We start from the raw sequence: 23,234 nt of genomic DNA on the forward strand, positions 1-23,234 counted from the left end.
AAAAAAAAAAAAAAAATTTAATGATTTAAAGGTCAAGCTAAACCCTGAACCCCGGTACTGTAAGCTGCTGAATGTCAGGTAATTCCATGTCTACACTGTGTTGTCCCAAAAGGTTAAAGTAATGACACAGTGTGTCGTGTGGGTGGCTGTTTTAAAGAATCACTGGTGCCAGTGGTGAATCCTTTAAGTCTGCTTCATGCTGATCAATGACAAGTGTTTAACACACGGGACATGAATTAGCTGCAAGAGGCGGAGAGTATCGAGGGGCTAACAGATCAATCTGACAGAGGCTCAGCAAGGTAAGGTTATTCTGCTGCTGATAATTAAGAATCAGCTAGACCAAGCAAAAGGGAGTGGCGGTACTCCCTGGTACTGTATATTTCCCTCTGGACAGGGAGGTATGAGTACACGCTCAAACAAGCTGCCATGACATAAACATCAATACAGACCCACACAAATTCAATCAAGCATGCACGCATACACACACACACACACGCACAGCACACTGGAGTTAGATAAATTGCTACTGCATATTGGTTCAATATTGACCTTTCATTGAAAATCAGTAGGGTAGTGCCTGTCACCCTTTAATGCAGTTTGAATGATTACACACATGTTGTGTAATTGATCAATACCGCACTGACTGTGTGGTAGAAGACTGAGCTGATGGAAAAGACACATTCACACTAGACTGGGACTTTTTTTTTAAATTAATAAATCTCTTCGAGGCTGCAGTGAAGTTGCATGTTGTCAGCATTTGAGCTTGGGCTACTATAGTCAGTCCACATGGTCCTTCAAATCTTTCTCCTCGCTCAGGTTTCACCTCAGCTCACCCCGAAAACAATCAAAGGGCCAAAACAGGCTGTGCTCGTTCTCGTGAACATTCAGTGTCTCTCCTAGATAAATGTGGTCAACAACTTGAGGTTTTTATTCTCTTAGAGAATGAACAACAAACTTTCCCTCGTCCAAACTTGCTCCTATCTTCATTACTTGGTGGGATTACTTTTTTTTTAGGATGCCACCAAGCCTGAGCCTGAGGTATCTATGAGAAGCTGATAAACTATAAGTCTGCAGTTGAGGTTTGGCTCCTGGTGTCTGGCCACAGCACATACTGTATGGGAGCAAGCAATAATAATTTCCTTCACCCTGGGAGCTGGTTGCACCTTCACTCAGCCTACTATCATCAAAGCTGACAAGAGCGAACAGGAAGTGACACTAATGGTTTCATTCACAGTGGGAGAAAGAAATGATGTTGACTTCATCAGAAAAGTCCCATAAACTTAATTTAAGCTCAAGTTATCAAACTTTCCTGTTATGTTATTTTATATAGTTTGATTTATTAAACATGCAGAGTGCTTACTTCACAGTATACAGTTTATCCTAACAGAAAATCCAATTTGATTTGCCTTCGATTCGAATTAAATCAGAGCTGCTGCCTAATTAAAAAGGAGGATTCAGCAAATTTGCACTAGCAATTACAGTTTTTCTTCTGGCCCGAGGGATAATCCCCTCCCTCCCAATTTATAGAATCATCTAGCACTGAAATCAGTCAAATGCCAGCCTAAAGATACCCTTGGCGTTGTGCATCAAACTCTGCCCTCGTCTGCTGAGCTGCAGCATTACAATGGTGCTCATCAGTCACAAGTTTCCAATGTGACCGATGGAAAACTTCTCTATGAGCAAACTGTGAGAAATGAAACATTGGGGAACACGGCACGCTGACTTCTGGGGGGTTTTCATTACGGGGAATAGTTGGCTTCCACAAATCACTACGTTTCATTCATCACTGGATACTTCTACTTCTCACCAGCCAGTGTGCTCACTCCAAACAAATGTCACTCTGCAGATTGAGCGGCTTCTGACACTGTGTGGTGAAGCAGGAGACTTTCAACAGATACCGAGCCAAGATAACTCAGTTAAAGGAGCAACGGCGTCGATGTGAACCTAAGGCTGCCAGTTCAGATTCCACTGATGTCTTTCTCATTTCACTGCTTTCCACTGTGCTTTATGGCTGCGGCATTGTCAGGAAGAAAGCACAAATATCTATATTTTATTAAACGATAAACATTTTTGACAGGAAAAAGCTTTTAATAATTAAAAAATGATATTCACTGTGCATTAGTGTTGTCCTGCACTGAGCCAACATTTGCTGATTAGCAAATGGACATATAAATCCTAGAAGCTGCACAGATGTGCATACTGATAACTGTGAAAACAACAGTGTCATTTGGGCAGTAGAAGGCATTGTATTAACAGTGTACGAGGGGGAGTCCAATTCTTTATTCTGCTCAGCAGTGGTTAATTTACCTGATTATGCGAACTGCTAACTTTGTAATTAACTGAAGCAGCAAACAATATGAAAACATTGGATATGTAGTTGGGACTTCAGTGAGAACATGAGAAATTCAAGAATGTTTTGACCTCTTACCAAAGACCTCATCTTGCGACTCGGGGTCTCCTGCTACTGTTGTCTGCGCTGCTTTGGGTTCAGGTGACGGAGCCTTAAACAGAGGAACACAAAAACAGATTGAGGAGGTGAGGTGAGCTGAGGTGCCATGGCAACAGAGCACAGAGAGAGACCAAGAGAGACAGGAGAGGGAAAGAGGCTATTTAGTCTTTTGGGCTTTATAATCACAGCAGAATTATACCCAGGCCTATTGCCTTAACATTAAAAAGAACCAGCCAAATGAAAGCCTGCATTTGCAATATTATTCTTCTATTTATCAGAAGCCAGCGTGTTTCATGTGTTGGGTGGAGGCAAAAAAGTGGACAGAAATCTGACAGCAGTGGTAGTTGAACAGTAATAATTTATGACTAGTAGAAAATGCAGTGTAGTGCTGCTGTGAGCATGTGTAAAGGATGGAAAAAAACATTATTAAAATGATAAATTCAAACTCCACGATAGCTGTTGTCAGTGCTGTGGCTGACTCGTTCCTTGTTTCAGCTGGTACCCGAGCTGTAAATCTCTCCTTCAAGGACTGATTTGTGATTTAATTGCTCATGATCGCATCTGTTTGTAATGGATAGTAACAAAAACTGTCGGACGGTGTCCAACTTCTTCACCGAACAGGCTGGAAAGGCACGTGTGAGTTACTAGGTCATGGCAAATTAATCGGCCACACCAGTTGGCACTGATATTAACAAGCTGCACCGCTGCTTGGGCAGCCTTTCATTAGCAGGGGGGTTGGATTATGAAACCTGTTTCTATTGCTAAATATCTGCATTTTCCAGTCCTGTAGTTGTATAAATCCTCTTACTGATTACCTTTATCACAGTGTACAATTTACATCCCTCAGTTCCCACTTCTGAGTGGGTTTGAGAACATGGAGGAAATCAACACAGGCATTCAAAACCTGCGGGCACACTGCTGCTCACCCTTACACGAGCAAACAGAGAAGTGCAACTGTGACACAGTCCTGTCATCCGGCGGGAGGTACTGGAGTGTGGTGAGCAAGCACTTTCCAATGCAAATCATGTGAAGTTCAAGTGCCATGCTTTTGAAATTTTCCATTGTCTGATCAATTATGTAACAAATTATGTAAATAGTTTGAAAAATGAAGAGGATCTCGTTCAATTAACAGATTCAACACTCAGTTCAGTTTTAATTACATACTGACAGATTCATATCTCCAGCTTGATAATAAATCCAAAGTAAGGCAACTGGAATTGCAACAAAAAGAAAAGGCTGAACCAAAAATCCCTCCGTCAACCTTTGTGTGGAGCAGCAAGAGGGCGAGAGACAAAGACAGATAACTGGATGTAGTGAAAGAAGACAAATTGCATATGGATTTCTGTGCACTGATAACGCTTACATTAGCCCTTCATTCCTCCAGTTTGGCATATTAACACTCTTTCTCTCCATCATTAAAGCACTCAGCATTCAACCTTTGTTGGATTTTGTCCCCCCACACCCACACACACACACACACACATGGATGCAGCTGTCTTAGTTCTCTCCTCAGTCTCGCACTTGTAAATGTAGAAAATTAGCAATGCAAACAACCAATCCATTTTCCAGCAGCTGTTGCTGATTGGGTTTGACCGATATCAGTTTGGACAAATGTGCAGTACTGCAGTCTTCATGCTATTCTTCTCCACTGTATGTGACTCTCATTATTGAGAAATGGAGTGACAGGGGAAAAATATGTACGCAAATATTCCTGTGTGGACCAGAGCAGCAGCTCGTTGTCATCCTTGGGCAGCAGCTGTCATCGCGACTTCACACCTACTCAACAATGGTGTCATATTTAATATAACTCTTGTTGAGTATTGGTTCCAAAGAGGTTGGAGCTGGTGACGAGCTTGGGCCTGAACCCAGGGCAAGAAAACTTGTTTGAGAAAGCAGTTCAATTATGGTCACACTTGCTAGTTATTTCTGTTATCCTAAGAGGATCTTGTTATTCTCTGTCCTCACCTGAACTCATCTTTTGGGATTCCAGTTGTGCCATTATTTGTCTGAATGATAAAACACAATCATACAAATGTGCATATTCTTCCTCATCACTGTTGACTGTGACTGCCAGCAGGTGAATGAGCTCTTACACCGGTACTGGATGCACCTCAGCAAAAAAATTATGAAGGCTGCTTTGGTTTGCCTGCCGTTTTTACTGTTATCTTGGCTGTTTCGAATGACAATGTTTAGGAAACACCAAGGCAAATGTACAGTATGTGAGCACATTTGCTTGCTATACTCAGCCAAGGTGGTTACTAATATAGTTCTACTCAGTCACCAGTACTACGGTATTGCATGGGGTTCAGCGTGCCCGAGTACTCCTTACATTGGAGCAGAGATGGGAAGAAGAGTGCAGTCATTTCAGCACCTTTCAGGACTTGGCTGATTTGATACTTTTATATTTGATACTACTAAGAATCCAAGTTCCTCTTCCTATCTGTGGCTCAGTGATCTCTGTGCCCTTCAGTGGTTCATCCTGTCAACACTTCAGAGATGGAAGACAAATGGAGCTTGCACCTTTCATCTCACCTTTTCACTCATATAAAAAGCTCTAAATACAGTGGAGTCTCTGTAGCTCTACTTTCAAAAGGGCCAGAGTTATATTGAAATAACAGCAAATGTCAAATGGACAGTCAAATACTGTATCTCTAACATTCATGTTGTTTAGAGCTGTAAGGAAGTCATTATATCCAACTAATAAGGGTCAGGCAGGCAGAAAGGTAGCATTCAGAATCGCCATCTATTTATCTATAGCTCCTATTTTGTACCTTAATGTACCACATGACTGGGTACAAGGCCATGCTTAGCAATGAGTAAAACCTAGCAGAACACACACTTGGATTAGAAAGAGTGTAATTATGACTCAGATGTGTCTTGTCTCTCTGGACAATCTCACACAGAGGAACAAAAGAGGCAGGAACAAACCTTCTGGACTGGACACCATATATAGAATGCTGTAATTGGCTGCAATGCCCGAGATTATTGTTTCTGACAACTGACGGTCTACTAGCCAAGCCTGAAGCTGCCTTATCTGGAGACTTTTCAATTTTCAGTTTCATCGACAAGACTGTATCACAGTGAAGCACAAAGTAGCTCAAGTAGCAGCAAAGTGTCAAGTTTGCAACAGTGTGTACAGCAGGTCAGATCGCTGAGTTACAGTCTTTTCAAGCAAGGACAATCTCATAGAAATATACAGAAGAGCCCTGTGCCAGCATGGTTAGTAAAGTATACATAATTACAACTTGTTGGCTTTAATTCCATCTGGTGTAACTGTGTCTGTGATTTCCTCAGTATTCAGTGTTTCTCATTATTTCAACCCACAGGTAATCTAGGAATTACTAGAACTGTACTTTTTTTTCCCAACAGCACAAAATGTTTTAATTCTGCACCTAGGCTTTTTCCCCCGAGACACTTCATGTTAATAAACTTGCTACTAGACCATACAATACCGTGACGTGTGTCATCTTGAAGATTAGTCAGTCTTAAACTTGCTGCAACCTAGTTAACACAGAACAAAGCTTTGCACCTAATGTCACCTTATTTATTGGATATTTCTGGTTGTTTCAAGCCTTGTGGCCAACTCATAAATGTGTAGTTACTCAGTTATATGTTGACACATGTTTTGTAATTTGTTCACTTACCTGTACGAAATGTACCAATTCTCCTCCAGTGAGTCATTTCCTCTGTTTCACAAAATGAATTGCATCCTATCTAATGTTTCCATCTGCTACTGATTTCCTACATTTCTCAAATTGACTTACAACACCATCTAAAAAAATGAACTGAACCGGAGGTTATACATGTTCACACCCAGCACGGATAATACACTGCTTAAAAAATGAATGGAACACTGAATAATCACATTATAACATCAAGTTAGTTAAACTTCAGGAGTATTATGAATCAGTTTCGGTGCAAATGAAAGTGACAGCAGGAACAATGACAAGACAAAAGCAAGACAGTGGACCAGGAATGGTTTTGCATGTGGTGGTTACGGATAAGCATTCTCCTTATCCTTCTTCTCAAGCTTTGTCATTACTGGTAGCAAGAGTCCTACAAAATGACCTCCAGCAGGCTGCTGGTGTGCATTTTTCTGACCAAACTGCCAGAAACAGACTCTATGAGGGTGATGTCCTCTAGTACAACTTGTGCTCACAGCTCAGCAGTAGACTGTATAGGCAGTTCCTGGATGATGAAGGCACTAATGCCACTGACTAGCCCTCATGTTCCCCTGAACTAAGTCCAACTGAGCATGGGACATTATACATCCAACGCCACCAAGTACCTTCACACAGACTGTCCAGGAACTCACTGATGCCCAGATCCAGGTCTGAGAGGAGCTCCCCCAAGACTCATCAGAAGCATGTTGTTGGGAGTGCACACGTCTGAGCCATGATGAAATGCACACAACTGAGATGACTCAAAATGGTCACTTTCAGTGTGATTTTGAACATGATTTTGGTTTCCATTGACGATAGTTACGTCATTTGTTTAAAACAAATTATACAATAGAGTAAATAGTTGTCTGACCGACTGTCTGTCTATGTTGGACAGGTTATATACCTAATACTGTTACTGGGCTCTACCCTCTACACTTGGGGAAATACTGTAGTCATGAATTAAGATCCATCAGGACATCTACTTTGTCCAAGATCTTAATTATCTTAAGATACATCATGATCAGTTGACCAAACTATGCTCTTCTGTTTCTACTCTAAAAAAAAAAAAAAAGAAAAGAAGGAGCCGCTGTTATTATCCTGTGATTCCACATGGGGTTTAAGGCTCTCAAATGTCATTGGTGTGAACATTTCAGATGGCTGAAAGAGAAACATTTTGTCAGAGCCTCTGTTGAGGTGTGAGATATGGGTACATTTCAAGCTAGGGGATTGGGAGAGGGCTCACGAATCAGACAACAGCATCTAAACACAACCTGCCTCACTCTGTCACGCTCTGTTCCTGCTTGACCGTCACTATGACAACTGGCAGTTCTCCTAGGCCTTTAAAATTGACTTTGATGTCCCAATAATCAAGGTAAAAAGAAAAGGAAAGGCGAATGATTGACGTGTAGAGATATACAACATAATTATGAAGCTAAAGCAGAAAAGCGACAGCGCTGCGCTAACGGCTCTCCTGGCAGCCTCACACTTTACAAATTAGTCCACTTCTCTTGCTGCTGCTCTCCTCTCTCCAGAGTGTGCTTTGCAGGCAGAGGAAACAAATCATCTGTGGGCTGAGCCATCAGCCTCCCTGCTGATTCGGGCTCCCCTCTTCGCCAGCACACCAGCATGATCATTCTGCCTGTTACAGGCTCTAGCCAGCTATTCAGCTGTAAGCCAGAGCACATAGAGCGACCACTGAGTTTACGCTGCCGCCCACAGCCTCAAATACTGACATTGAAGGCTGCTCTCATCCTCCATATTTGTTTATTTTCCTGTCTGCACTTCCTTGCTCAGTCTGGGATTAGGTCCACCCACAACAAGCTCACACTCTCTTAAGTCTGAATGCAACCTCAATCATAATGGTCCGAACTCATTATATCTGCTGTAATTTCGAAATGCTGTGATGAAAAGGACGAAAAAAGGCTGCGACTAATTACACAATATCATTATATTCTCATAAGTCTGATGCTTATTTCTTACTCTGCATGCAGAGTGCCAAAGAGGACGAGAGACGAAGTGTGGCTGCTGCGGGAATAATGATTTGTTGATATGTGAATGGTCAATTATCAGTGTCCTGGTGATCAAGAAGCCAAAGTTCATAATTAGGTCAGAATCAGGTGTGCACATGAAGAGGGTGCAGTGTCAGCGCTAATGTACACAGTCATCCACTGACTGGCTCGAGTTCAAATGAGTTTTTCTGTGGATGAGTGCTGCAGTGAGGCTTGTGGTTCTGAGGGGATATTACTGTGCTCCAAGAGCCACGGAGACTCATCATGTACCAAATGTTGCCATGACAGCGGGGCTTAATTAAGAGTGGGATGGTTGTGGAAAAGTGGTTCAAATGGACTATCCAAAATGTGTTAGCGTGTTTTTTCATTCACACTGCACTCAGTCCTTACGCCTCTACCGTGACCTTTAAGTCAAAATAATATATAGCTAAAAAATATTGCAGGGGAAGTCATGCACTCATCATTTGCAAACTCACCCCCGGTATGCTCTCCACAACAAAGCTCCTTGTTTAAAGTATCCTGCTGGTGCATTACTCACATATTGCTGCTCCTACAGTAATGCCTGTGCAAGTGTTTATCACAAAGTCTGGATTTGTGATCCAAGCATCAGAGGTGTGAGAGTGAGCAGTTGTAGCCACCAACAGATAGGCAGCCTAAAAATAATCAAATTACTTGGAAACATAAAACACCTACACATTCTGTGAAGAATTCAGTATTTTTCTGTTACTTAGATATTATAAACATATTCAGAAATGGTTAAAAGTCTGACTGCAGGCTCAGTAAAGGTAATATATCAGTGGGAGTGAAAGAGCCTGACAACTTATATGTAACACAGTCCAAAGTCCTGCTGATAAAGGTTAGGTTTCACAAGGTTTAAAGAAAATTCTTCACTCTCAGATTGCAGCTTCGGAAAATGCTTACCCACACACATATTTCAAAGCGCTGTTAGAATACCTTGTGCACAAAACAAGGCATTAAAGTGCCACTCTTACCTTGCTGTCTGTGGGTGATTCCTTCTTTCCTAGAAACTGGCCCATGCTGCTGACAGAGACTGTAAGAAAAAACAGAGGCTGAGTTTAAACCAGGAGACGACCGTAAACGTCACGCTGCGTGAATATTACACACTCCTCCTTATCTAAGCAAGAGAGGCTATCTCGAGTGAATACGTGAATGTGTAGCATCACACGCAGCAATAAAGTCTAATCACAACTGTTTTACAATGACTCACTGTGAGTTCCCACAGCTGTTCTAACTCTGTTCGTAATATAAAGCTCTGAAATCATAGGTGTTACCATGATTACGTATCTAACGCTTCCTGGGTGGTTCACAATAAGGAAATAAACAAACTGAAACCAGAGTCCATGTATAAGCAGACACAGACCCTGTCGTCCACACTGTCTCAGCTCTGTTGTGCATGTTCCACTTTTTGACTGACAGCTGCCACGAAAAAGGAAACACACAAGGGTTTGTCTAAACTAAACCAAAGATGTTAGATGTGAAGTCAGTCCTTCAAATGGTTATGACAGTTTGGGGTTAGCTCTGTATTCTGCAAACAAAATAACAGTAAAATGTTATACTGAACACTGAAGGCTCACAGTGAGCATATCTGTAGCTCTTTAATACGACAGCTGTGGTCTCCTATAAAACTCTGCTAAAACACTGGTACAGTCATGCTTCTGCGCTGTTAAACGATGTTGAAAATCATCGTTTGAAGACAGTCACTGCCATTATATAGCATTGTTTGATTCTGAAACACAAGCTGCCGAGTTGTCTACTTTTGTTTTAATAAAGGAATAAGTAGCTGTTTGCAAGCGAAGGCCTAATTTTTTGCCGTCGGCCTGTTTCACTCTGTGGAGGAAAGCACAGATTGCCAGTGATTAGTAGCTACTACATTCGTTTCAAGAATCTGATGCACTTCTCCACAGATGATGATGATGATGCACCTGTTTCAACTTATTATTTTGCTGCAGGCTTCCGAAAATTAGTCTCATGCTCATGACTATCGGCTGCTCTGCCAAACTAAAAGAGTGCCGGCCGTGGGAAAAAATAAAATGGCAGCTTTTATTTTTCAGACAAAACGCTGCAGTTTAACAGGCTTTAATGACTTCCAGTAAAAAATTATTAACATCCAACAACCACACAATATTCTAGGGCCACTACACTGTGTGTGGTTTTCTGTGTTACTTTCTCTTTTGCAGAACATGTGCCTCGGCTAGTAGTATACGTCACGTGAAAGTGCTGCAGAAAATACAGGGCGAACTAGCTGACTCCAGGTCGACAGGTTACTTTAAGTCCCCTAAAGGTAACAAAAGTAGATTAAGGAACACTCAATTCTCTTCATGTGGAGGAAATGAGAAATGCCTCTGAAATAAGAAGAGGTCTCTTACAATCAACCAACAGACATTTTTACATTGACAAATATTCAGCAAATCAAAGAGTCCAAATGATGTCACTTTGAACTCGTGTGAAACCGATTTATCAAACTGAGGCGCTGGGTACTGCATCAATGTAAGACTCAGGCTGCATCCACCACTAAGAAAAAAATCTGCTTTCTGCTTTCCTCTGAAGAACCACTCTGCTTTACTTCCAGATAGTCACATGTTTGGCTTTTAGGGGAGTTGTGCAGCCATCAAAAAGCCTTTCATCATCTTTGACACCCACCTTATTTTCTTTTCTGGTTTTTCTTCATTTTATATCATTACATAGACCCCATGTTGCAATGCCCTCTGTCAAAACTGTTTATGCTAGAAATGTTAGGTAATGAGGTTTATTGATGGTCTGTTGATGTCTATATTGATGTTGGCACCAGCTTGTGGCATTATGATTGGATTCCCAGGCAGGAAGTTAGGAAACTCTCCCTCCATTCAAAAGCAGATAATGGAAATGACGGATCTTAACAAGAGTCAAGGATTCAGTATGTGTCTGTTTTAGTCCATTTTAAATGCACCAAACCTCTCACATTCCCTACTCACATGTTGATCAATCCAAAGGATTTAAAAAAATGTTAAGGCGCTGAACGACCTCTATTGAAAATATATGAAAATGAAATCAGTACTGCACTACTGTCATATTCACACCATGAATAAACACTGTGTTTGCTTTATCTAACTGTCAAGTCAAGTTAATTAAATATAACCTCTGTGTGAAAAAAAATAACTGAATGGTGTTACTACATCTGTTGTCCTCTGACCAGGGAGCAGAGGGGGGCACTGTTAACCACAGACAGATGTTTTATACAGACAAATCAATCAATCAATCCACTCTGCTCCACTCAGCAGCGCTCCATCATACTCTAGACTGCCCTCTAGTTATTAGCCATTATCAAGATACAGTTAATGAATACTGCAAAATGTACTAATCAAGCTGTAATCATTGAAATCCTCTGATTGGTTCCAGGGGCGAGCCTCAGTCAAAAACGTTTCAAAGCCAATGACTCTGCATTACTGGCAGTGCTGTTCTGTGGGTCTGATTTCAACAGTGCCTACCCATAATAAGATGAAAAAATGTACAAACTGTAGATTTGAGGAAACGTCTTTTATGTTGCATTCAAAGTCGTGGGCAATAAAAACAAAACAATGAAACAGAAATGAAAATGAAATCTGCTAAAGCGCAGATCTGACATGAATGAACAAAGTCGGGGTAATTCTCTGAGTTCGCTAGAGGAATAACTCTCACAGTTCGTGTTGTCATTTGAGCTACTGGTGATACAAAACTGTAGGATTAGTGCAGCTTTAAATAAGCTTGTTTATATGTTTTTTTTTTAGTTCGTTGTTGCTACAACACTTGCTTTAAGAAAAGCTTTAAGTGGATTAAAGGACTAAAGCAACCAAAGTCACATGAACCTGTCAAGAATCAAATGGTACTAACAAGTCTATGGTAACAAAGAACAAGGTTAAAGTAGTGACTTTGACAGTTTGACAGGATCAAAAAGGTTTTACCAGAGTATTATCTGGATAAAGAGGATAATCAATGTCCATGTCTGATATCACCATTCTGAATCTAATTAATCATACTACATACTAGCATGACAACTAGTGCACGTTACTGTGACAGTTCCTCAGAAGATGGCAGATGATGACTTTCAACAAACTTCCAAGAAACAGCAGAACATTATTTACCAGAATAACAAGGCCAGGGGTTTATCTCTGTGCAGTTTTGCGTATGGATATCATTTTACAACATTTGTCTACATGATCAGGTGATCATGATCATGATAAGGTGCACGTTCTCCTTGGGCTCGAATCTACATGATACTTTGATGTGGGGAGACGTTGAAACAATCCTTTGTGTGACTGCGTGTGAGTCCTTGCAGGCAGTTTAACTCGCGAACGTTACGCAATCAAAGCTGAGATCCTGCAAAGACTTGCAAGAAAAAGACTGTTGCATAATAGAGTGTGAGAGAGGGAGACGCAGAAGAGGAGGGGGAGGAGGGCGTGCGACACAAGGCTGCAATTACAACTCAGCGGCAGCAGTTTTTAACGAAAGAAAATGTTGTTTGCGTGTGGATTTTTTTCTTGCACACGTTGGCCTATAATTAGAAAGAGATACTGAAGAAAGGTGTAGGAAAAAAGCGACAAGAAAAAATGTCAAATTCAATTGCTTCTTCCCAATCTAACCTGTAAATGTAAAAGCTAATTGCCAGGTGTCCCTGAGTACATCTCTTGAAACATTTGTTTGTGTTTTAAAAAAATCATTAAGGTTGGAAAAAGCTCTTGTCATAGTGTGGCTACATACAGGCAAGCACCTGGAAGAATGAATTTCCACTCAAAGCAGATACATGCAATACAGGACATATGAGCAATTATATGTGTCTCAGACACCCATTACCTAAGGCTCTTTCAAACCCACATCCTCATAAGCCACTTAAGTTTTTACATGGCTCCAATGTGGATAAGAAACAGGGTTCATTAGCTTAAAAAGATTCTCTGTGACTATTTCAGGCATCGGTTTTCCCGCTGGAACAAAGGAGCTGTAACAGAGATCACCTTTAAAAGTAGCTTTTATATAAGGGGGATTTAAGTGCTTTTACATTTTGTGGAAAAAAGAGAGACACGTGATATCAGCAGAGAACAGACAGAGGAGAAGCGTGATTAATGGAAATCATTTCAAGCCACTCCAATGTAAATTTGTTCCAGATTACATTTTATCAACTGATAAAAAGACAATCGTCTTTTTTTTTTTTCTTTTCTTTTTACAATGACAATAAAGGTGGTACAGCTATTTATTTCACTAACTGTAGGTCTGTAGAGATGAAGGGGATATTACCTCACTGCAATATAAATCTCCCGGTCAGGATCAGATGGGCTTTTTTATAATGCTGACAAAAGGGAGAATGGATGACACTACAAGAACAACAAAAAGCAATAAAACTCTTGGGAACAATCAGGTATGGAAACAATATAATTCGCCACACTCTGGCTTTGCCGTATGAGTGTGCAATAAGTATGTCTGTAGCTTTGGAAAAACAATTATGAAAAACAATAATGCATGGAAGATTTACTACCACGAGCACTGCTCCGTGTGAGTGAAACTTCCTCAAACACAGGGTCAGCGAGCACGGAAACCAGCTTTTATAGGTTTATGACTCACTGAAAGATAAGTGTGAAGAGCCGACAACATTGTGCATTTTTGTTCTGCGTAACATGTTAGTACATCAAAATGTTCTTACCCATTACGTTTCCTACAAAGACACAACACACAATCTCTCTCTAATACAAACTCTATGGTGATGAGATTCTGTACTTTTGTGATATTGGAAGGTTTTAGGTCACTAAGTCACTAAGATGCTTTACCACAGAAAATGAAACAGAAACATGTTTATCATAGTTTTATCATATTATCATAGATTTAGACTTCCATTGTCCAAAATATAGGCCAGTGAGAGTGGAAAAATTCTGCATATAACTGCAAATTCATGAAAAATAGTAGGCCTACTATTTGAAAAACTAAAAAAAACCATGTACATTTTAGAGACTGTCATTGGAGCACAATGGTAATCATCCATCTGTCCTTAAAATTCTGCTGAGCACAGCTAATGATGAATTGAAGTTGTCAAATGAATTTGGCCCTATATATCTTCACTTCTGCAGTGAGAATGACTTTTAGATAAATTCCACGACATGGTGTGGTATTTCGTTCCTGCTAAAACATCTCTCATAATGACTAAAGAAATTACTTTTGAGCAAAACCCATTAGACATTAGATTTTATAGGAGTTACTTCATAATTCTATTTTGTGTAGAGTAACAAATATATCAATAAACAAATCAAGCTGAGGAGAACGGCACTCTGCTAAAAGTGAAAAAAATTGTTTCATGAGGTACTGCATCCTATTACTTATTTGAGCTAATAGATAAACTGTTGCTTGTCAATAAATAGTTAGCTGCATCACGAACTGTAACTCTTACACAGTCTTTATGCTAAGCTAAACTAATCCCCTGCTGACTCTAGCTCTGCATCTGATACACAGGCCAGAGAGTGGTTTCAATATTTTCATCTTATTCATAACTCATTTCATCTAAATAACATGCACTGTATCAACTGTAGCTGCCAACAAGTAATAATCACGAGACATGGGTCAGTTCAGTGATGTCAAATTAGAGACAGCACCAGGTAAAAAGTTTGTGAGTGATGGAACAGAAAAAAAACGGACAAAATGGCGTTTCCATATTTTAATTTAAGCTGAGGCAACAGGCTGCATGCACCCAACTTGCTGCACCTATTGTGTCAACATTCAGTAAAATGTCCATTTTGAATTCATATTATATGTCCCTGGCTTGTCTCTATAACCTTATATAATCATGTCAATGTCACAATGTTAATTTTAATTGTTAGGGTTATTATGAAATACGCCCAACACAGTGTGAAACTATGGTAATTAACAGTAAAACCTGAACCACAGACATTCTGCTTCGCTGAAGGGTAGTACTGTACAGCTTTCGCCACATATTTTATCACGACTCTGTGACATTCATTAACCCTGTTTTGATGAATTTTTCCTTTAGCTATGTTTGTTCCTCACCGGGGGGCTGTACTACAGCTGCAGAAGCTGTGAAAGCTCATGTAAAAACAACCTTAGTGAAAGTGGAACCCATCCCCAGTCATCTTTTTTTAGTCATGCCCTCATATACAATTCTCACACAGACAAAACCTATGAGCATGAAACACGGGAAAACAGACTTCCAGTGGCATCTGCAGCACATTTATTTATAACCACCTCTTGCATATTTGATTTTCCAATCCATGGGACAGTGGTGCAAAAACATGCTGACAAACCCTTTCTACCACTATAGCTGTAAGTGGCTGGAACACGTGTGTGTGTGTCTAGCCTTTGCCTGGTTCCTTTGTTTCCTGTTGAGTCTTCTCTTGTGCATGTAAGACAACGGTTTCTTTCCAGCTACCCTCAGTGACTGCACTACGTTATGTGCTGCTGTGAGAATCATTACGTAATGAATACGAAGCATAAGTCTGTGTGTGTGTGTGTGTGTGTGTGTGTGGTTGTGTGTGTGTGTGAGACTGTCTATCTACCAGTGAAAAGTCTCTAAGCTTGACTAGAAAATTGAGGTCAAAGGTCAACATATGTTCTTGAGGGAGGGCATCTGCTTGTATGGTGATAAGCACACACTGCAGGAAGCCTGACATCCAGTCTTGTTGGTTTTTGTTTTCTCACTTCAATTCTCTCCTTCTGTTTCAGCCCGGGCGTGATTTCAACAAGTCACATTTGAAAAAGATTGGGTGTTGGGCTGACATTTGATCTGACATCACCTTTATTGGTGTCACCTTGTGCTTGAATATCTTGAATACTGTGGTGGGTGCACACTGGCGTCAGGTTTATAAATCTATAAAACTGAAACAATGATATGTTTTTGGCATTCACCTTCTGTACACCACCACACTGATTTTCAAATGCAACACTCAAGATGTGGGCAATGACAAAGACTTCCTGCTTTAATTCCAGGGGGTTTGACAAAAGTGTGGCATTAACCATTCAGCAATTACAGATATTTCTACTTATTATTGTAAATAATGCAACACATGGCTGTCCAGGTGTGACCTGTTCCCTCATTACTCCATGACTAATCAAGCACATAAAAGGTCTGGAGGTAGCTCTGAGTGTTACATTTGCATTTAGTACCTGTCCACTGAAACTCTCAACATGAGGTCCAAAGAAGTGTCTATGAAGCCAATACAACACTTAACCACAATTAACTAACATACCAATATGATGGTAAAAGTATAGAGAAGAAAATGCTCATAATTTAAAGCATACCATGTCATGGGTCAAACATGGTGGAGGCAGTGTTATGGTATGGGCATGTATGTCTGCTAAAGGAACCATGTTACTGGTGTTGATGACCTGGCAGCTGATAAATGTAGCAGGATGAATTCTTTGTATAGAGCTACACTCTGCTCAGATTAAATCAAATGCTGCAGTTTCTTATTAAACATACAGCAGAAGCTACCCAAGGTTTTCAAGGTTTGTTTCAAAAATACAAGTGTGTGTATGAAATATATTTCCGTAATGGTTAATGTCAGACTTTTATCAAACCCTTCGAGTTAAAGCTGAAAGTCTTGACTATACTCACATCACCAGTGTTTCATTTCTAATTTACCGTAGCAGTGTACAAATACCAAAACAAAGCATTCAAGTAAACAGGTTACTGAGAGAAACCAGGTTTCTCAAGTAATTTACTTAAGATCTTACAGTCTAGGGAGTTTACATGCACTCAAGAAGCCTGGTAACTGGAAATTCGACATGTACATACATGTAGCAATAATAGAGTAATCTGACTTACTCTACAATAGACACATAAAGCTTTTGTACTAAACAGATCCTGTGTTTCTTTAGGACTTAAAGTTTTATGTAGTCACAAAAATCATAACCAAAAAAATTGGTAGGTCAGCAGCTCGACCAGAGGAATGCAATGTGGGTTGACACAGCTGTAAAACACTGTCTAGTATAGTCTATTTAAAGTAACTGTCTAGTAACTATTGTGACTATACTTATAACAACTGTCATAATCATCTACTCCCCATTTTCCTTATCATGTCTGTTACCAATCCTGCTCAACAAGTCCGGTTTGAGCACTGAATAAGTAAGGACAGCTGTATGACCCGGTTAGAGTAATGAAAGTGTTGCCAGCTCAGTGATCAGTCAGTCGTGACTCTCTGGCTGAACTGGAGCAGCTCCAGCACAGACAGAAGCAGTGTTTGCCTGCGGGCTCCAGCTGCTCCTGTGAAACATGTCCTTACCTCCTGGCTCTCTTAACATGAGATAACTGCTATCTGATGCTGATTTGACTGTACAAAGAAATCTGCTGTTGTCATGTGCAACTTTTCTTGAATTTCTAAGAACACTGCTGCGGGACTTCCCTCTTGAAGGAGAACATATGGTTCTAAGACAATATTAGACTCTAGTGGAAAAACAATACTCTCAGGGGTCCAATGCTGTGTATAGCTATTGCTTGGTTAATTGAAGCATTTATTTGTTTTGCTTTGTTATGCATGAGCACCTCCTGTCACTCCCTGGGGTGTCCTAGTGATACCACCTTAAGCCTGAAGTGCAAGCTTAATGGTCACCAATGGCGCTACACAACTGCGGCCACCTGGGGCTTGCTATAATCTCAGCTACACCCTCTAACCTTGGATGTGGAGACAAAATACCATCTGCTGGGATCGCTATGATGAGATGACACCACCATGCATGATAGCATATGCTGTCAGTACAGCACCAGGAGCTGACCACGCCTTGGAGCAAAACTAACTGCATTAGAAAGTGGGTGTTTGTATAACAGGTAATGTGACTGAACCTGTCTGCCAGGAACAGGCGCAGAAAGGAGGGGAAGTGAAATAACAGAGGAAGTTTGTGAGTTTGAGGACGGAAGTTGACTAACCACAGAGTATCACCTGCAAAGCACAGATATACAGTAGCGTGGATGTAGTGCACATGCAGTCATGGAAAACTTCAAAGTGTGGAAAATTCCTACTTTTAACGTAACAGTCTGCAAAGCTGCACTCAAGGCTTGTTGCTATACGCCTGTCTTGTTCTTACAGCCAAAGGAATGCCAAGTGAAACACGTGACGGCTGAGCAAACCCCTTGGCATTTTTTCCTCCACGTTGAGTCGAGGCAAATCTATTGAAATGCACAGGAATGCAGGTGGTCATGGGCAAACACGGCTCTCTCCTGCAAGTGGGTGAAAGTTAAGATACTGTTGGCATTTTATTGCATACATGCCAATACATGCTTTCCTGTGCAGACGGTAATACTTGAAATTCTTCAGAATCCATCACACACACACACAGAGACTTCTATCACTTCCAAATCTGTATCACAAATGCAGCATTACCACAGGAGCTTTATCTGCCGACGCTGCGAGTGCATCAGTGCGATTTATTCAAGTGTCTTAGTGCAACTGATATGATGAACCAAAAGGAGATTTCTCACTTATGCAGCTAACATGATTTGCTTTGTATTCCGAGAAGAACACAAAGAAGAAAAAAAAAAGAAGTTGGGGATTAATCTTATGTGTAATTTGTACCAAACCGAGCCAGAGGTTGACTTGCTGAATGTTCCCAGGCTAGAGGACATCCAGGCTTAAATAAGTCAGAGCAGTTCCCACATAAGCAGCCACTCGTGTGAGAGTACTTTATTTATAGGCCGTGTAGAGCAGCGGCAGTAAGGATGACACCATAGTTTTGAGTCTTTCTTTTTATATAGAAGATATGATAAAAAAAAAAAATAATAACCCAGCTCTAATCATAGGATCATCTGACACTGTTACATGCTGCTGCTCTTTGCACCAACACTGCATTGCTGTTAAACAGCGTCTTTATGGCCTGTACACTGTCTATTAAAGGCCTTCATATCAGTTTTTAATGTAAAATCTAGTAACGAGTGGAGCCTGGTGTAGAAAGAAACGACCCGACCGCCTGTTATGAAAAACTGCAAAGATGAACCAGCTCTGTCCTGTTAGGAACATTGTACAGCGGTGATGAGTGGGCAGATTGTCTAGGGTGTATTGACCATTTAAATATCAGATGACAAGAAGTTTGTAAGACTGATTCCTAATATATATCATACAACAATTAACCAAACTGTTTGTTACAGCAGTACCTGCCACATGTTGTGATGTCTGATGTAGTATGACGTAGAAAACCGGAAGAGTCTATTTACCTAACTGATAAATAATAATCCACTAATCAATACGCATATTCGACACAGCTGAGCTCCTCTGCAGCTGCTGCCGCCAAGGTTGGAGGTCGTAAACAGCGTGAAGCAGTAAACAATGTCGTGTTTGTCTCAGTAAGCGTCCACCTTGGTGTGTTGTATACATGCCGAATAGAGGAAACCTGTCGGGGGATTGACGTCATGCGTCGGGTGTTGCCCGGTCCTGCGTGTTTCACAGAAACTAAGCGAAGAAGCCAATAAAGTGCGGGATGTGGGAACCGGGATCGGTTCGAGGAAGACGAATCGAGCAGGGTGGGTAGTGTTTGTAGTAGTGGAGGTGGTGGTGGAGGTGGTGGAGGTGGTGGGGAGCACATGACGGCTGCCTGCTGACAGCACCGCACTCGTTACGTGTGCTTACGTGACTTCTGTTGACTTTGACGAGCAGCACGGCGACATTCTCGGCGGTGGTGGGGGGGGGGGGGGGGGACGAGGTCGACGCACGGCGGGCTAAAACATGTTTACTACGACTTTACACGGACGAGGTGGTGGTGGTGGTGGTGGGGGGGGGGAAGAAACACAGAGACGCGTGTGTCAAACGGTGTGCACGTACCCTTCTCCGGTCAGCGTGTGTCCGATGCATCCACAGAGGAGCCCCGTACTGGATGAAGCCAGCTGTCAGTCTTCTCCTCCCGGCAGCGGTGGACGGTGATCAGGCAGCGACGGCAACGAGGACGCCTTCTCTCTCCTCCTCCTCCTCCCTGTGTGTGTGGGGGGGGGGTCTCCGCTGCTGTGATCACCAAAGTGTCTCCGTTTCTTTTTTTTTCTTTAAAGAAACAAAACAAAACAGATAAAAGAGAGAGAGGAGCAGAGAAATGCGAGGCTCCCTGCTTCCTGATTTAAGTTACAGTGATGATGATGATGTGTTTTTTTTTTTTTTTTTTTGTAAAGGGGAGGGGCGGAGTTGCAGCCTTCAGCCCGCACAACAAAATGTGCAGAGGAACAACACCACACGTTGCCGCACGTCCGGGAGAGTGGTGCGTGATTTGGAAACGGGATCCTGAGGTGGAGAAGAACATTGGCCAACGTGCGTGAAGTGGATTATTCAGCGCCACGCTGTTGCACAACAGAGGAGGGGGGGTTCAGAGGGCGTGGGGTAGTTTCAGTGCCTTGCTCATGGGGCGGCGGCAGCAGCAGCAGGTTGCAGCAGCCATACTGATAATCTCACCCAGCCCACCGCCTCCTCTCCCTCACTGACCTATACACACTCCCCTATGGCAATTCAAATGAGTTCTGTTTTATCCTTATGAGGTGTAACCTCACCTTGATCATCTTCATGGCCCACACCTTATTTCACAAAGCCAGACAGCTTTGCATCACATATTGTTTTATTTCTGTACATAAGAAAAAAAAAAAGGTGCTCACTTAATTTATAGCTGCCCTGCCTTTTGCACATTATTACATCATCTCCCTTACCTCCAGCCATTTTGGGTGACGTTATAGCTTACTCACATGATTGTACAATTATCGTAACGGTGGTGTTGTAACTACGAGGGTTTGTAAGGAAGCTACTTATACAAGTAGCTTAAAAGTCTAATAGTTAATACAAATCATTTGTTTAATCATTTGATGTCCGGTGCCTTTAAGGTATTTATTAACTGATAGATGGCAAATCCTTCATCATACAGGTGTTATACAGGTTCCACTGAAAGACTCTCATGATGTATTTAGACAGAGGTTGTCCAAGTGACCACGGTGAAAATGATGCAATGTTATGTTCATACCATGAATGATATAATAATGTTTTTAATTCAATCATTTAATCATGTGATTGATCCATTATCATCACACTATTATCTTATGATTCTGAATGCTGTTTGTCATGTTCCTTGTATTTTTTGTCCACATGTTAATCATTTTTTACCACTGTACAAGGAAGTTTCCAAAGTTTTCATTATGAAGTGATAGGATCTGAGTCAGCAAAATTAAACTTTCACTTTGAGAAAAGCGAAGAAAACAGTTATTTACATTAGCCCAGGGGCCAACCATGAAGTTTGTATTTAAGTGGCACAAAAATTAAATGTACATCTCGACTACTGATAATACTAAAGTGCTTTTAGAAAGAGAGCATTTTTTGCAGAGGTATAATTTGGATTAAATTAAGGGTTCTGTAGGAAAGAAATTGCTGTTTGTTGAAGTGCACGCTTCAGAAAATATCCCATGGGCCTTTTGCTGATTCGTTTATTTCTCTTTCCGTATTATGTCTGAAAAAATGTGTCCCCGTGCTATTAACATAAATTATTTTGACACCTTCCTCCCTTCATGAATTCCACAAGAAGCTATCTCAAAGTGTCCGTGAACCATGACCCTAAATTTGCGGGTGCTGTTTACTGATGAAAGAATAGTTCTTACTTGGTTTCCCTCATAGCACGAGCGCAAAAACAACTTTCAAAGTGAAACCTAACAAACATCAGACTCCAGGTGACCTCAATTCTCCTACAAAATAAAATGGTTCTATTTATTTATTTATTTATTACTAGTACTACTAGCACTGCCATTTAAGAATCTGCATACATAACCAGGTCAATATATGTTCTTTGGCTAAATCTAGATAGAACCATGCTCCTTATTGCTGCCCATGTTGCTCCATGCTGCTATGACACATAAACCAAGAGTCCATCATTTAAAAAAAATCCAATATGAGACGTTTGGCTTCTTGTCTCTTTAGACAAATGCACAAAAGAGAGGTAAACATCATTTGCTCGAAGAAAAACATATCTAAATATTGAAGTTGAGGCACAGTTAAGACGGCGTGGAGTGTGGAAGTTCTTCTAGTGAGGTAGAGATGATCACATATGACGCTGTGACGCGATGATGCAACAATTGGCAGAGGAATCAAATTGCCCACAATAATGTATCTGGAAGAAACGGGTCCAATACTTCCCTTCTCAGAGCTCCTGATTGGGTTTGTTGGGTTTTGTGGAAGTTGGGCTGAGTGGTGAGGGGGTAAGGGAGGTTACTGACAGAATCAGCGATCTGATTGCTTACCTGAGAGATCAGCCCTAGGCAGAGAAAATGGCCCAGCATTGTCTGTCATATAATAATAACCCATTAGCTTAGAGCCTGGACTGATTTTGACAGAGATACAGTAACTTGTTGTCATGGAAATCCAGGCCTTAGTCGAGGTAATGGGCCTAAAAGAGCATGGATTATCCATCACAGTAACTCAGGGGAACAGAGAGTTGTTTGTCGTCTCCGTATCTGCATTGAGGGAGATGTTTATTGTGCTGTGCTTATTGCCTAGCAGGATGTACTGTATATGGTTATACTGGTATTATCTTTCCTCAGAACTAGAAAACATCATATCCTCAGTTGACTGAAAACAGAACTCCACAAGTGTCACACGTTGTTCATTTTTTACCAGCTGCACACAAGGACGACAAGTTTCATTGAACGGACACATCACCGTGATTTCATGTTTTTATGTATCGCTGGATGTTTCCATTGATTACTCACTGCAAATAAATCCAGGTGTCTTACTCTCAACTGTGCTTATTTGTACTTAGGCTGATTGAAAATCATGCATACAGCAGTAAGATGGATTTCCTCCCTTAAACTGCAGATTTAGATGCAGTTTGAAGATCTTCCAGCTCTGCCGTCCGTGCACAGGGTACAGTCTCTAGCTTCTTACTGGTTTACTGGCCTCAAACTGACAATATAGTCGTTAAGATAAGACTTTTTTGTCAACATCTCCTAACTTTTGTACTCTCATGCACACCTTAAACTGTTACCTAACCGACCCATTGTCCTTATCTGGACGCAGGTCTGTGCATGCAAACATGACACTTTATCAGACTAACCTGATTAACCTTTATGGCACATGGCCTTTGATGTGTTGGGACAAAATGAAAAATGATTTGAATTTAAGCCGGAATAAAGTCCTTTAACAG

The 23,234-nt window shown here is 41.1% G+C and overlaps 1 protein-coding gene and 1 long non-coding RNA gene across 2 annotated transcripts in view; one reads left to right on the forward strand and one right to left on the reverse strand.

Annotated features, from left to right (window-relative positions):
* Positions 1 to 20,212, reverse strand: part of mbpb (myelin basic protein b) — a 34,577-nt gene extending 14,365 nt beyond the window's left edge. The window contains exons 1-3 of the mRNA XM_026370072.1: positions 19,898 to 20,212; positions 9,113 to 9,171; positions 2,429 to 2,501 (exon numbers count right to left, since the gene is read on the reverse strand). Coding sequence (XP_026225857.1) covers positions 2,429 to 2,501; positions 9,113 to 9,157 — 118 coding nt within the window. The 5' untranslated portion in view covers positions 9,158 to 9,171; positions 19,898 to 20,212. The remainder of the gene's footprint in view (positions 1 to 2,428; positions 2,502 to 9,112; positions 9,172 to 19,897) is intronic.
* Positions 19,374 to 22,830, forward strand: LOC113168973. Its single transcript, XR_003299530.1, has 2 exons — positions 19,374 to 19,599; positions 20,236 to 22,830. It is a non-coding gene; the product is annotated as an uncharacterized LOC113168973 (long non-coding RNA).
* The last annotated feature ends 404 nt before the right edge of the window (positions 22,831 to 23,234 follow it).

The sequence above is a fragment of the Anabas testudineus genome, chromosome 16 (genome assembly GCF_900324465.2).
Source record: "Anabas testudineus chromosome 16, fAnaTes1.2, whole genome shotgun sequence".
Taxonomy (NCBI): Eukaryota; Metazoa; Chordata; class Actinopteri; order Anabantiformes; family Anabantidae; genus Anabas; species Anabas testudineus.